At 39.1% G+C, this 13,740-nt stretch overlaps 1 protein-coding gene across 1 annotated transcript; it reads left to right on the plus strand.

Moving 5' to 3' along the window:
* The first annotated feature begins 10,604 nt into the window (after positions 1-10,604).
* On the plus strand, positions 10,605-13,473 carry LOC125383625. The gene is made up of 2 exons (XM_048402222.1): positions 10,605-10,731; positions 13,040-13,473. Exons 1-2 carry the CDS (start codon positions 10,608-10,610, stop codon positions 13,303-13,305), a joined length of 390 nt encoding a protein of 129 aa, XP_048258179.1. The 5' UTR covers positions 10,605-10,607; the 3' UTR covers positions 13,306-13,473.
* The last annotated feature ends 267 nt before the right edge of the window (positions 13,474-13,740 follow it).

The following is a 13,740-nucleotide window of genomic DNA, read 5'->3' on the forward strand; positions in this document are numbered from 1 at the left end:
GCTGAAGACCTATTCTACCCCAGATCTGTGCAAATAAACTATACCAACATTATTATTTCAGGCTAATCTTTGTGCCATGCATGTCAATATAGATATATTAATATATGTATATTATTTTTAGTTTGTGTGTAGTCGTGCATAAATACAAGAAACAGTCTGAAATACTTTAATCACATATTTTCAGTGTATTTTTTTTCAGTCAATTTTCGAATAAATACGAATTACCTAAAATTATGTTACATGGATTATATGAAGTTGTTACAGAACCATGGACTGACTAGGTTTATTACATGTCATAAACTCGAACTCTTGTCGGGACAAAATAGAACTATTGTAGCAGCAATACATTCTCACATTAACACCCGACACAAAGGAACGGGCCGTTTAGGTTTGTGCTCAGGGATTGTGTTACGCAATTGGTGCATTCACGAAATAACTACAAACTATTTACATAGTCCTTTGACATTAATGAACGCGTAAATAGATAATTGGTTATACTGTCTAAACGCTGGTGGATTGATGCATGGTGGATTTATTGTACATATCTTTAAGTTGCTTATTGTGTATTGTATGACATTGGACATATGCTCCTGTACCGCCGCTGGCGGTTTAATTTATGAGAAATAAACTGAATTGGGTTTGCACCCAACCATGCGCGTATTTGATGAATTGCACAGCGTCAAGTGTTCAGAGCGGATGCATATAGCACATGTTATTTACGCTCCCGGATGCTCAAAATCACAATACAATGCTAGTATTCAATATTTTTGTTCCAGGGAGTGAATACCAAATAGGACCAAGCCAGCTCTACAGACACTGGTTTACCAGATGGCCCCAGCTGGAGTAGCACACGACACACTTTCCAACAATGGGGAACAGGGTAAAAAACACTGCAAACACGAAAACGTCGTTTTTTTCGTATACGGTCATTGGACGGAAAAACGACGTTTTTGAACGCTTTCAAACAATCGTTTTTCCGTCCAAATAACGTCGTTATTTGACATCGGTATTTATCACCAAGCTCCTCTCATTCTTGATTGACATTGTCAATCACGCAACATCCTCTACCGGTATTTATACTTCTCAGGTTTCATTGGTCAGTTCTCGCGTGTTAGATTACAGGCCGGAGATTGACGCTGTACACGTAGCTCTTAGCGGAAGTGCTGAATTCAATCGTTCTGCGCATGAACATGTATTGAACCGCAAAAGAAGCATCACTCTAAGTAACATTGCATGAAAAGTTGTCATTTGAATATATATTCACCAGCAATAAAGTGTTGTGGACCCACGAATGGGCTGATTTCCCAAACAAACCAGTCCGGGATACTAGCTATAGGCTAGCACACGAACCGATCCAAACGGGGAAGATCAGGGCACAGATGTATATACGTCCGTGTGATCCGGGTTAGAATAAACCTTAAGCAAACACACACACACACACACACACACACACACACCACACACACACACACACACACACACACACACACACACACACACACACACACACACACACACACACACCATGGACGTAAATAGCCTAGCCTCTGGTCAACACCGCCGCGCTGCGGCAGAATGTCCATCCATCCCCCTCATCAGGGGTCATTCTCAGTGGCCTGTGCACGTCGTTGAAATGTTTTCGCGTTGCATCCAAAGGTGGCGAAGAATCGAAATCGTGTGATATTTTAGTTCGCTATCCCTTTCTTGATTACCCAATAAAGTAATTTTATAGTTACCCGGTTGAGAGGACACTTACAATCCCACATTTACAACCACACACACGAACGCACACACATACATACACTTTTTTAGTTACCCGCCCCTGAATTGAGAAGACGTGGTTACAAAGCTCATCAACATTAGTAACCTCTAAAAGCAGAATATACCTTTATGGGATTTCTTGCATCACTTCAGTTAAATATTCACTGACAAGTTTGAAATAAGTTTGGTTAACAATTTCGACATCAACTGTAAATTACGTCTCGTGCTACGGAAGACGCGGGTGACTTTGTGGATGCTGCGTCGGTACCCGTTTACTTCTGCGAACCTTCAGCTGCTTAAAAACAAAAACAGACGTACATGAAGTTGAACATTCTTCCACACCATATGGTTGCGGGGCAGGTAATATTGATTGTGACAATGTGTCTAACGAGTCTGTTAATAACATCATAACTGACGCAGACATCCTCGCAGAAACTAACACAATGAGGGACTCTTTCACTGACAAATTAGCAGAACATAAGGCCAAAGTGACAAAAGAACTGTAACAGCAGTGTTGAAACAAGAAACTGCAAACACGAGAAAGGAGAACGTCCGACAACTAGAACATTCCCATACAACATCAACTGACAATCATTCAAAGAGACTAGAAGCTGTTACAAGCCAGGTGAATACTAACCTCGCGGATGCCTTCATCTGTACCATGATGTGGATTATGCCTTCATCTGTACCATGATGTGGATTTTGCCTTAGGCCTCCTCTGTACCATATCCTTTTGAGAAGCACCTGTTTTCATAAAGCTGTATTGCGCTCCGATTGCTTATGTATCCTGTGTATATGACTGAATAAAAATTTGAAGAAAAAAAACAAACTTCGCGGATGCTGTAAAAAAGAGTAGTGATAGTGAATCAGATCGGAGTATTGTCATTCGAAATTTGACACTCGAGAATCAAACGATAAAAAAGTCACAATCCAAGTTGTCAACAAACTATTTCGAGACGGCTTGATATGCGGGCGGCAAGTGTACAGCGGATGACATGCATCTTTATGTAAGGATGAAAAACCAGGGATTGTTTGGGTGACAATAGAGTCAGTCGAACACAAGAGAAAGAGGATGTTGAATAAGAAGATTCTGCACGCTAGAAAGGCTATTCAAGGGTGTATCTGGATCACACACTCTCAAGAGAGGACTTGACGTCAAAATGGAATATGCAAACAATAATTAACGTCTCATAGCAACCAATGAATAAGGATACTGAAATGCCAGTGGATGGTCACAGAGGGAATACTCAAACAAAGAATTTAGAGAATATGTTTTGAAAGATCTTGAATGCGACACATTCGGTGTGTGTGAAACTAAAGGACGACGCCTTGAATCTTGACGGTTTTACTTGCATAGACAATAATAGGAATATCACTAACACACGGGTTGAACGCGGGTCGGGTTGGGTAAAATCTTTAATGTTTACGTTTTAGACAATGACACAGATGAGAGTATTTGGTTCAAGATAGCATCGTGCGTAGATCCAGATTTTGTACTTGTTATCTGTGTTTGCTATCTTCCGCCTGTTTCTTCCAGTAGGGCGAACGACGGTGAGAAGTTTTTAAGTGATTCTAGAATAGCTCTACTTCCACTAAAACTTAGGTTCTGTTCGGTGATTTTTATTCTCGAATAGGCTCAGAAAAGGATTACATAAGACTGTAGGCACAGTAACACAGAGAGAAGTTATCTTCTGTAACGAAAATACGTATGGTCGAAAAGGCACGGGAACACACGGTTCAAGTCTCCCAGCCCATAGAGAATAAATTTAAAAGAAATCCTACTCAAGTCTAGAGCGATTTGGCAAGTCTAGATTGCCTTACTTCAAGCGCTGAACTTAAACATCGTTCTGGGCTCCTTTGCATTGTATTTTGTAGATACATATTTTAACAACGAAAATTGAATTAGTGTACAGACACCGGTCCGTCCGCTGATGAAAATATAGCTGATGAATATAGCTCGAATGAGAATTGTCGTCCATCGTCCGATGTCAATACATCGATGACAAGTGAGGATATCATATAGTTATCGTTGACACTATAATATAAATCATAATCAAATTGACTCGAATGCCAATTACTACATTGAACATGTACAGGATCATCCACTTCATAATATCAAAGTCTAATATTTCATTGTGTGATGAATTTAACGGGATCATTTGTAACATGTGGTATTAATTTCCCATCACGGTCTTTCCTGGTTGGCCTATCAATGTCTACAAAATAAAAATTCTAAAATTAAAAAAGGAGCAGAGAACAATTCATATTTTACTCCAGAGCTGAGGCAATCTAGATTTTCCCAATCATCCTAGACTTGAGTTGGACTCCTTTTTAAATATATTCGCTTGGATCTGGGAGACAGCTGACGTCACAGCTCATACCACACTATAACAAGTCCAGTTTAGCCCCCCGCCGGAGATCCCGTCCGTTATAACAGCTGGGTTTTGGTTTTAGAATCTAACATGACCAACAGAGATCTAGTGCACAAGAACCTAACCAGTGAGGGGTCCTTTATAATCCTTATTCGACTACTTGTGTAAATCTGATATCTCGCCTCACAGCTGGGAAATGTATATGTATATTGAGTAAGTTGAATATTCGGCACAGAGTTAGTGAGCTGGTATTACATATAATATATATACACGTCCCATTTTATTACTGGAAACCAAAACGTCCAGAAATACTACGTCTTTGCCGACTCTCGGTCAAAGGTATTTACAAAATTAAACATGCTGTTTTCATGGGAATATACCAAGGAAGAAAAAATGAAAAAGAAATTCAAAAACTCAATATTTACAGTATCTCGCCCATTGGCTTTCCCATGGGCGAAGCCTGGCCTATGGGTAGGCCCATGGGCAGGCCCATGGGCGAGAATATGTTTCTTTACTCAAAACTCATGTTTTTGTTTCGCAAAAACATTAAGTGTATTCATTCAAGTATCATGGCACAAAATTTTACTCATTTAAACTTAATTCAACTATGTTATAGCGATATTGAAATATTTCGCCCATGGGCGAGAAAAAGGTTTGGCCCATGGGCAGGCCAATACAAAATAAGTCTTGGTATAATCTCTTGTGTATTATATGATGGTAATGACCTGACATGTTATTAGGTTAGATTAGGACGGTGAAACATTAAAGTGTTATATAATACTTGAGAACATGAGCAATAAGATGCGGTGTCCAAAATTGTTTTACCGTGTTATATGTGTTGTAGACTGACGAATAGCAAGTAATTGTCATACTGTACGCATGGTTCCATATACAAATTCAGATATACAAACGGTATAAAACTGAGAACTGAGATGCTAAGTATTACCTGCATTCACACACGGAAGCAATATACTTGTGTGTATGCCCTCTCCTCTGAAAAATGTATCACTAAAGTATTTGCATTATAATAAATATAGTAATGATAAAACTTGGTAATTTGGTAGGTCTCCGACAGATATGATTTTCAGGTTTTTTTTACACCTTTGATTGATACGGATTACGTACATGTAGTCTAGTCACTGTCTCTAATTTTTCTGCTTGTTAGAAATTTTTCTTTTATCGGGTATAAATATTTGATTCGTCTTGTCACGCAGTCATTTTTACTTGATCGAATGATTTCCACAAAAAAGACCGCAGATAACGACCGATTCCGTTAGTCGCCTCTTACGAGCATAGTTATCTCTTAAAGACAAGGGGACACGGGTGGCCCAGCCGTCTAAGGCGCCGCGATTCGCTGTGCAGAGTTGCGTCCCTTGGGTACGCCATAAACCTATGATTGTGGGTTCGAATCCCGGATCGCCCCGATTATGTTTCTAGGTTTGTCAGCACCATACCCGTGCTCGTGGGTTTCACTGAAGTGGTAAACGTCTGAGACCTGCATCACTTCGGGCTTTCCTCCCACATTAAGAAGACACGCCGCGATATAACTGGAATACTGTTCAATGCAGCGTTAAACCCAACTCACTCACTAACTATTACCGCATGGGTTCAAGATGCCAGTGAGAGAAGAAATAAAACCTCTATCAATTAATTATCAATTAATCTTTGGTTTTATTAGGCCTTCTGGAAATTAATAATAATGCATTTTAACACTCTCATTAAATCTGACATGCATAGTGCCTCACATATTGATGCTCATTTTGAAATGCATCTGATGATGATCTATCTAAAGGAGATGTCTTTTGCTGTTGTTTTTGCAGCTACAGGATTTATTGGATCTACATGTCAGCAAAATACAGACTGTTCCGTGACAAGGTCTGTCTGTGTCCACTCCGAGTGCATGTGTGATCCAGGGCTATCCTTCTCACCACAACAAAAATCTTGTGTTTCAAGTATGCATACATTTTTTTTCTTTCTATTTTTACTCAGTCCCTTGAAAAGGAGGCTGCTTTATGTTTTTTTGCCGCATTGTTGTTTCAAAAAGGAATTTTAGTTCACAACGACCGATCAAAGTGAGATTTAGAAAAGACATTTTCTCGAAAATCGCCTTCTATTATATTATGAACCTTTGCAGACGTACAGTACAAATCCCCAACTGGTGCATTTGGATGTGTTGGTATTTCTGATAAAAAAAATGTTGGTATCTTTGGCACTAATCTAGATTTAGCCTCGAATACGTGTAGCGTTCCTTTCCGGAGCATAACTCGGAAACCTTTTAAAAATTCGTTATAAAACTTTGTATATATATAAAATACAAACTGAATTGATGCCTGTAGATGTAATGTTATTTCCTTGTTTTACCCTCCCTTTCTCCATATATAGTCACTACATATAAACAAAAAGAATTCTAAGGTGCCCTATGGTGGGGTGTTGTGATAACGCGGTGTTCTTGTTAGTTTTAAAAATATTATTATTTTCCTGGATACTGGGGAACAAATGATGTCAATACTAGTGGCTCAAAAAAACGTTTCTGCAATTTATGTCAGATAAGAACAGACATTATCCACTAAACAGACAACAGCAAGTCAACTTTATTTAACTATACCTCAACTACATATTTTGTTCATATCATTCGTAGGGTGGTACATTGAAAAGGAAATGGTCATGTGTAAGTTAGATGTGCTTCTTTGTGTACTGAACCAATTCCTTGTGTTGGCCTGGTAGTTCTGATACCCATGTTTCCTTGAAGGTGAATGTCTAAGATTGAAGTGCCAATATGATTATAAAGTAACTTAAAGCATCGGGCTTTCTCTTTGAAAGATGTAGTGCATTTCGCAATTGTTTTCGTCCACACAGTAAGGGATGTCAGTAAACAGGAAGTATGTATATACTAGTATATGTAATACCCTAAAGATGTATTGTATTAGACTAGTGTTTTCACAAACAAGAAATGGTATATTTAGACTTGATAGCATTGAGTGGAATTGCATTTTGCTTTCATATTTATGTAGCGGAAGGAATGCAACTCTGGAATGTTATTTTTGCTGGGGCATTCTGGAAACAACAGTAAAGGGGCAACCTCTATTTCTGCAAGTGCTTGTATACGCTCCTCTAATCAAAAGTCGTTTTGAATATAATACAAACCAAAAGAAGTAGTTTTCAACTCCGTATATGCAATATGCGACAGGAATATACAATTCAACTCTGATTTGTATGCAGCTTGCAAGACGTACGGTTCCCATTACACTAAAATGCGTGGCTATTATATAGGCGGGAACAACATGGCTACCTTCACAGGCGTGACAGAACAACAGTGCATGGACCACTGCTCCAGCAAAACCAACTTTGTCTGCCGTTCTGCAGACCTGCGAACCTCTGACGGGAGGTGTGACCTGAGCTCCAAAACTCTTCTGACTGTTGCCTCATCGAACTACAAAATAGAGGCGGATCCTACAATTATGACCCATTTTTCCAGAGATGGCGAAGCCTGATCTGACCACCTCAAATATAAAAACTCTACAGCACAAAAGTCTTCATGTCAACATGTGCTCAAAACTGTAACAAGTTTCATAGAGAAGCATGCCATCTTATCGCACGAAAATCTTATCTTATCTTATCGGAACGTAAATATAAAAATTTCTAAAATGTCCAAATAGCAAAGAGCAAAACATTTCAGCATGTACCTGACAGACATGCAAAGTGTCATGAAAATATATTGAACGGTTTCTGAGTTATGCTCCGGAAACGAACCCTACCCTCACAGAACCCAAGTCCATCTTGTTGCTATGGAAACGTAAAAATTAAAAAAATATAAAATTTCTAAATAGCAAAAGGCACCAGTTCAGCATGTACCTGACAGACATGCAAAGTTTCTTGAAAAAAACATTGAACGGTTTCTGACTTATGCTTCGGAAACAAAACGTTTCTAACTTCATTGTGCGGGGGATAATTACCATTCTCATTTCCTTGGAGACTGTATACAATCTAAGCTGCCTACAGTCGCTAAAGTGTTTTTACATCCACCTCACATACCGGGTACCCAATCGCTGGATGACACGTGTGTTTCGGGGTGTATGTACGTATTCGTACATGTGCATGAATGTGCATCTGCCTGCTTGTACAATTCCGGAATTATTCCCCCTTTATAGTGCATTCCTACTGAGATACCATGCTGCAGTTTAGTATAGGTTTCTGACTCAGATATATTATTGGGACTCAGAGCCGACCCTACCATTCGTTAACATACTTTTGTACGGCCCGGCCAGGGGTTCAACCACCAATCTTCTGCTCTCCGAGAAGACGTTATATCCACTACACCATTGAGACGTTTATTAATGAACAGGTGTCCACTGGTGGTATGCATGCTTCGTCTATTGGCACGGGTGGCCCAGTCCTCTAAAGAGTCGTTATTCGCTGTGCAGAGTTGCATTTCTTGGGCACGGCAGAAACCTATTATTGTGGGTTCGAATCCCGGTTCGCCCCGATTATGTTTCTAGGTTTGTCAGCACCATACCCGTGCTCCTGGGTTTGACCAAAGAGGTAAACGTCTAAGACCTGCATCATTTCAGGCTTACTTCCCACATGAAGCTGACACGCCGCGGAATACTGGAATACTGTTAAACGAGGCGTTAAACACAACTCACTCACTCACTCGTCAATTGGCCTAAACCGAGGGGCAAATGAAAGTATACCCATATCGTATTTTGATGTAGTTGTTAAATTTCATTATATATATTTAACCCTCACTCATTCCTCCAACAGTTTGTCAATCATTATTTGTGGCTTGGTAACACATATTGAGATACGATGTATAAGTTGTCAGTAGTTATGCGAAATATCTTTGGGTTTGACGTTAAGAAGTTTGACGTTAAGAATTTTCGAGTGAACTCCAGTGAACAATTATTTTTATTAGTATTTTTTTTTAAATATTCCAGACTTGGATATGTACAGGTCACCGATAGTTGCAATAGTGCAGAAACTTTGAAACTCGTTCTACAATAGTTCCTATTTGAATGGCGGCCATCTGGTGATTTGAATAGAAATGATACCATACAACATTTTCGATAGATTCTCACCAACAACTAGAATGTCAATCAAATACCTAGAATAGAAGGTGTCATTGATTTGTTTTGCATGCTGATTTCAAAACATTCTTAACAATGGGAAAGTTTTTTGATAGCATCTCACACAGTATTTGATGGAATACATCACAGTGTCGATTGCATGTAAAAAGTAATCAGAACGGATATTTTAATAATAAAAGAAAGAGATTCTTTGAAGTCTGTGAGCGACTGACGTCACGATAAACATAATCCCAGACAAATAATGATATTGCACTGTAGCCCACCTGGATGAAGTATCAATAAATATATAAATGTGAAAACAAATATCTAATAAAAAAGGTATTAGCGTTGATATTAAAATATCGGATGCATAAATACTGAACCAAAACTACAGCACTATAAAAAATAATGTCTTTAACAAAATATGTCATCATAAGGAAGAATAAGGGTGGTCAGGCTTGCTGACTTGGTTGTTTCATGTCATGGTATCCCAATTGCGTGGATCGATGGTCATGATGTCAATCACAGGATTGTCTGGTCCAGACTCGATTATTTACAGACCGCCGTTCTATAGCTGGAATAATGCTGAGTGCGGCGTAAAACAACAGACCAAACTAATGGGTAGGTCATTGTTCATAACTTCAGTCACTGTTGGTCTGTTTACAGGCCGCTATCTGTAGCATCTCAACGTGGGTGCCCAACCTCATTGCATGGCATTCTGAAAGTGATGTTTAATTACGGTTTAAATATCACTGTAAAGGATAAACATGTGGACATGTCGATTAGTCAAGTGCAGTTTAGCTGCACCATCAGCCATTGCAACGAACAAACGATGATGCCCTATTGGTCAGCTATACATTTAAATTTCCTAAATTTAAATGTATGGATGATCAGTTGCTTCATCTGGAAGCATGAAACGTTTTTGACATATGTCAAGAACGTTGGGCTTAATACATATGTTCCGTTTTTAAACTTTCTCTTTTTGACAATTCTCTAAAATATTCTTCAGATGTTGTTTGATTTAAAGATATCCTTTGAAACTGTCCATCTGAGGACGCTGCACTTTATTTGTCCAGTCGTTTCTGAGTCGAAAGATGTATGCAGACGAAAAAGACGGACATGAGTAAGGTGAGCTAAATATGAAAAACAACGGTATGTGTTCTGTTTTGGTTGTACCCTTCAACAACAATGTGTTTCATTTGTGTTGCCTTTGATTGTGTTCAGAATTAAGTTCACATTCTTAAGTGAAACTTCTCACGAGAGAAAAGGATAACATTGTCTTTCAGTGCATTAATTCTTTGTACACTGACGTTGTTGTGTGGAAAAGTATTCAGATTACGATCGGTATTTCACGTATATAGTTTGAGATAACGCATGACCTGACTTCATACTTCGGAGGTCATTGGCAACAATGATCAGTATTTTTATTCTTGGGGCCATTTCTGTGGCTTCTGGGTTTGAAATAGGAAAATCAGCTTCAAGCTTCGTTGTGCCTTCATTCTCCTCACCTGGTGGAATCAACTCTAACAAAGAAGGTAACAAATCCCTTACCTTCGTGTATACTCGCCTTTTCCCGTTACTTTCGGACAGCAACGATTGTACTATTAACCGCATTCCGAACAATCCCTCCGTATATATATATTGAACATAAGATGTTAGGGTTATTCTTTCTAAAGTGAAAACCGAGCAAGCAATTTCAGTATAGTTCGTACAACCAGTTTTACAATCAGGACTGCAATTCGAATTTGAGTAACATTGAAGAACCGTATCAAATTGCAAATTAATTATAAACAAACTCCTAAACATTTGCTTTTAAACTGAGGGGGGCGGTCGGGTAGCCTAGTGGTTAAAGCGTTCGCTCGTCACGCCGAAGACCCGGGTTCGATTCCTGACATGGGTACAATGTGTGAAGCCCATTTCTGGTGTCCCCCGCCGTGATATTGCTGGAATATTGCTCAAAGCGGCGTAAAACCATACTCAGTCAGTCAGTCAGTTTTAAACTGAGGAGCGTGCACTTCCTGAATGCGTGGTATATCGTCAATAATCTTTGGCATTATTGTGCACTTTGCAGATGCAAATGGAATGTTATAATGACGAAGCAATTCTGTATGATCTTTTACCAAAGGTTGCGAGCACATACATTTACAATATCGCGAAGTAATTGGTCCTTTGACGAAACCTGCAGTTATGTGTGAAACAGTATTCGTTTATTGCACGTCGCTATATATATATAAGTGACACCATGAGCACTACTCCAATCCCATCTCAAAACAAATTAACATATTTTTTAAAGTATATTTGTCTTGGACCTTTATGGGTAAGATTTTGCTAAAGCGACTCACTCGCTAAGACAAGTGTTCCGAATATCGATATGTTGTGTTGTGTAATTTGTCAGTCACGTGAACTTGTGAAGCTGGTGGATGCATATCGGACCCATTCCATTGACCGAGAATGCTTATTGAAACACTGTTTCAGAATTATATGGCAATGACACCAAACATAGTTACTCGTCTATACATGTATGATCTGAGTAATCTGTATTTTAAATATATATTACCTAATTTTAGCTTTGTTTGTGACATAACACCACACAGCTCCTGGAAGAGCAATAAATGTTAAACTAATTCCTGTTTATAAGTGTCGTTCAAGGGTTAGTTTCTTAAAGACGAGCTCCACTTTAACCTGTGATTCCCATGGCATCACATGAATCCAAAAATTGGCTTAACTCAAAGTCAGCGATCTAACCCACTCAGCCACTTTACTTTATGTGCTCCTTAGTGTCCTAGCATAGGTGCCTTACCCTGGCAGTGTGGGTTCGAATCCCGGACGGGACTCAACTTAAACAAAGTACGAGAATCTGTACTTTACTCAGAAAGTGTTATCCCAAATATAACATGTGTTTCATTTGACCACTTTCTAAATGGCATTGTGTGTATCCTACTTTGAGAGAAATCTATGAATAATCTTTAAAATATAGTCGTGGGGGCCTCCCCTGCTCACACGCTTGTGGACATCATCTTGATGTCAAGGCAATACTTCAATATTTTGTAGTGAAATACTACTTTCATATATTATCCATTATAAGTCCATTTGTCTGTACCTTTTCTAAGGGACCCGTGAAGATTCCGGGGTAGAATAGGTCTTTAGCAAACCATGCTTGCCGTAAAAGGTGACTATGCTTGTCGTAAAAGGTGACTAACGGATCGGGTGGTCAGGCTCGCTGACTTGGATTGTCTAGTCCAGACTCGATTATTTACAGACCGGCGTGTTATGACGTAAATCGTAATAAAACAGTAAATTGTTAAATTTGCAGCAAATTGTAATAATTTTTACGTAAATTTTAATGACAACGTAAATTGTAATTTTACAATTTACGTCAAAATTATTACAATTTGCTGCAAGTATTACAATTTACCTTTTAATTACAATTTACGTCGTAACTCGCCGTCATATAGCTGGAATATTGCTGAGTACAGCGTTAAACAACAAACCACCCACCACCTTTTCTAAGGTATCCGCCATATTTGAAAACAGTGCATAACCTCTCTAGGTATCCAACATATTTGAAAACAATGCTTGACGCATCTAGCTATCCACCATATTTGAAAACAATGCATGACTTATCTAGGTTAACGTCTGAGCCCCATTTGTTGCAATAACACCTTACCATATTAAGTGTCCTTAGTAGGCCGACTATGCTTGTCTAAGAGGCGACTAACAGGATCGGGTGGTCAGGCTCAACAGACATTTCAACTATCGGATAACCCATCTGTACAATATAGCATTGAATAATATGTCTGGTTATGGATAACATGATAAGCTGCACGGAATCTGTGTTTCCAGTTTCCGAGGTCAAGTCAGACCTTGCTTCTGTGAAATCCCGACAAGAAGAAACTGATGAGAAGTTTGACAAGATCCTGGAGCAGATGCAAAGTATTAAATCTGGTACCAAGGGAGAGGAAGGTACACACGTAATTCTCGCAACGAAGACAAGACCAGAACAGCATATTATGTGGTTCAGTGTAACCCTTGAATCTGTACCGACATTTCCGATTCACGGTGGTAAAGGATTGCAGCTAAATCGTTTCATAAGCCTGGCTGCCTATTGACTCCTGAACCCACACATCATTCACTTAGATGTGGCGGTTGACGTTCGCTCAGGGTTCACCTGAAGTTTCTTTTACTGGACCAAATAAGTGTCCAAAATATAAATTCGATTTGTTTTCAATACACGTAAATAACGTTGGAACCCGTTTACATCGAAGTGGAAAACTGTGATAACGAACATACATAAAAACTATCTGATTGCGATTCAGTGATCAAGGACCCGTCAAGATTCCGGGGTATAATTGGTCTTTAGCAACCCATACTCGCCGTTGCGTTTTTGTCTGTATGCATAACGTATCCGAGCCACGTGTATTCGAATTCGAAGTCGGAGCAGAGGAATTATTTGGGGTTGACACCACTTTGCACAGTGAAATATGTCAGCAATATGAAAGCATTGCCATTTTTATAGTAGGAATACTTAAGTATTTCGTTTTTGT

Source organism: Haliotis rufescens, unplaced genomic scaffold (assembly GCF_023055435.1).
Source record: "Haliotis rufescens isolate VD_foot unplaced genomic scaffold, xgHalRufe1.0.p SCAF_25, whole genome shotgun sequence".
Classification (NCBI taxonomy): Eukaryota; Metazoa; Mollusca; class Gastropoda; order Lepetellida; family Haliotidae; genus Haliotis; species Haliotis rufescens.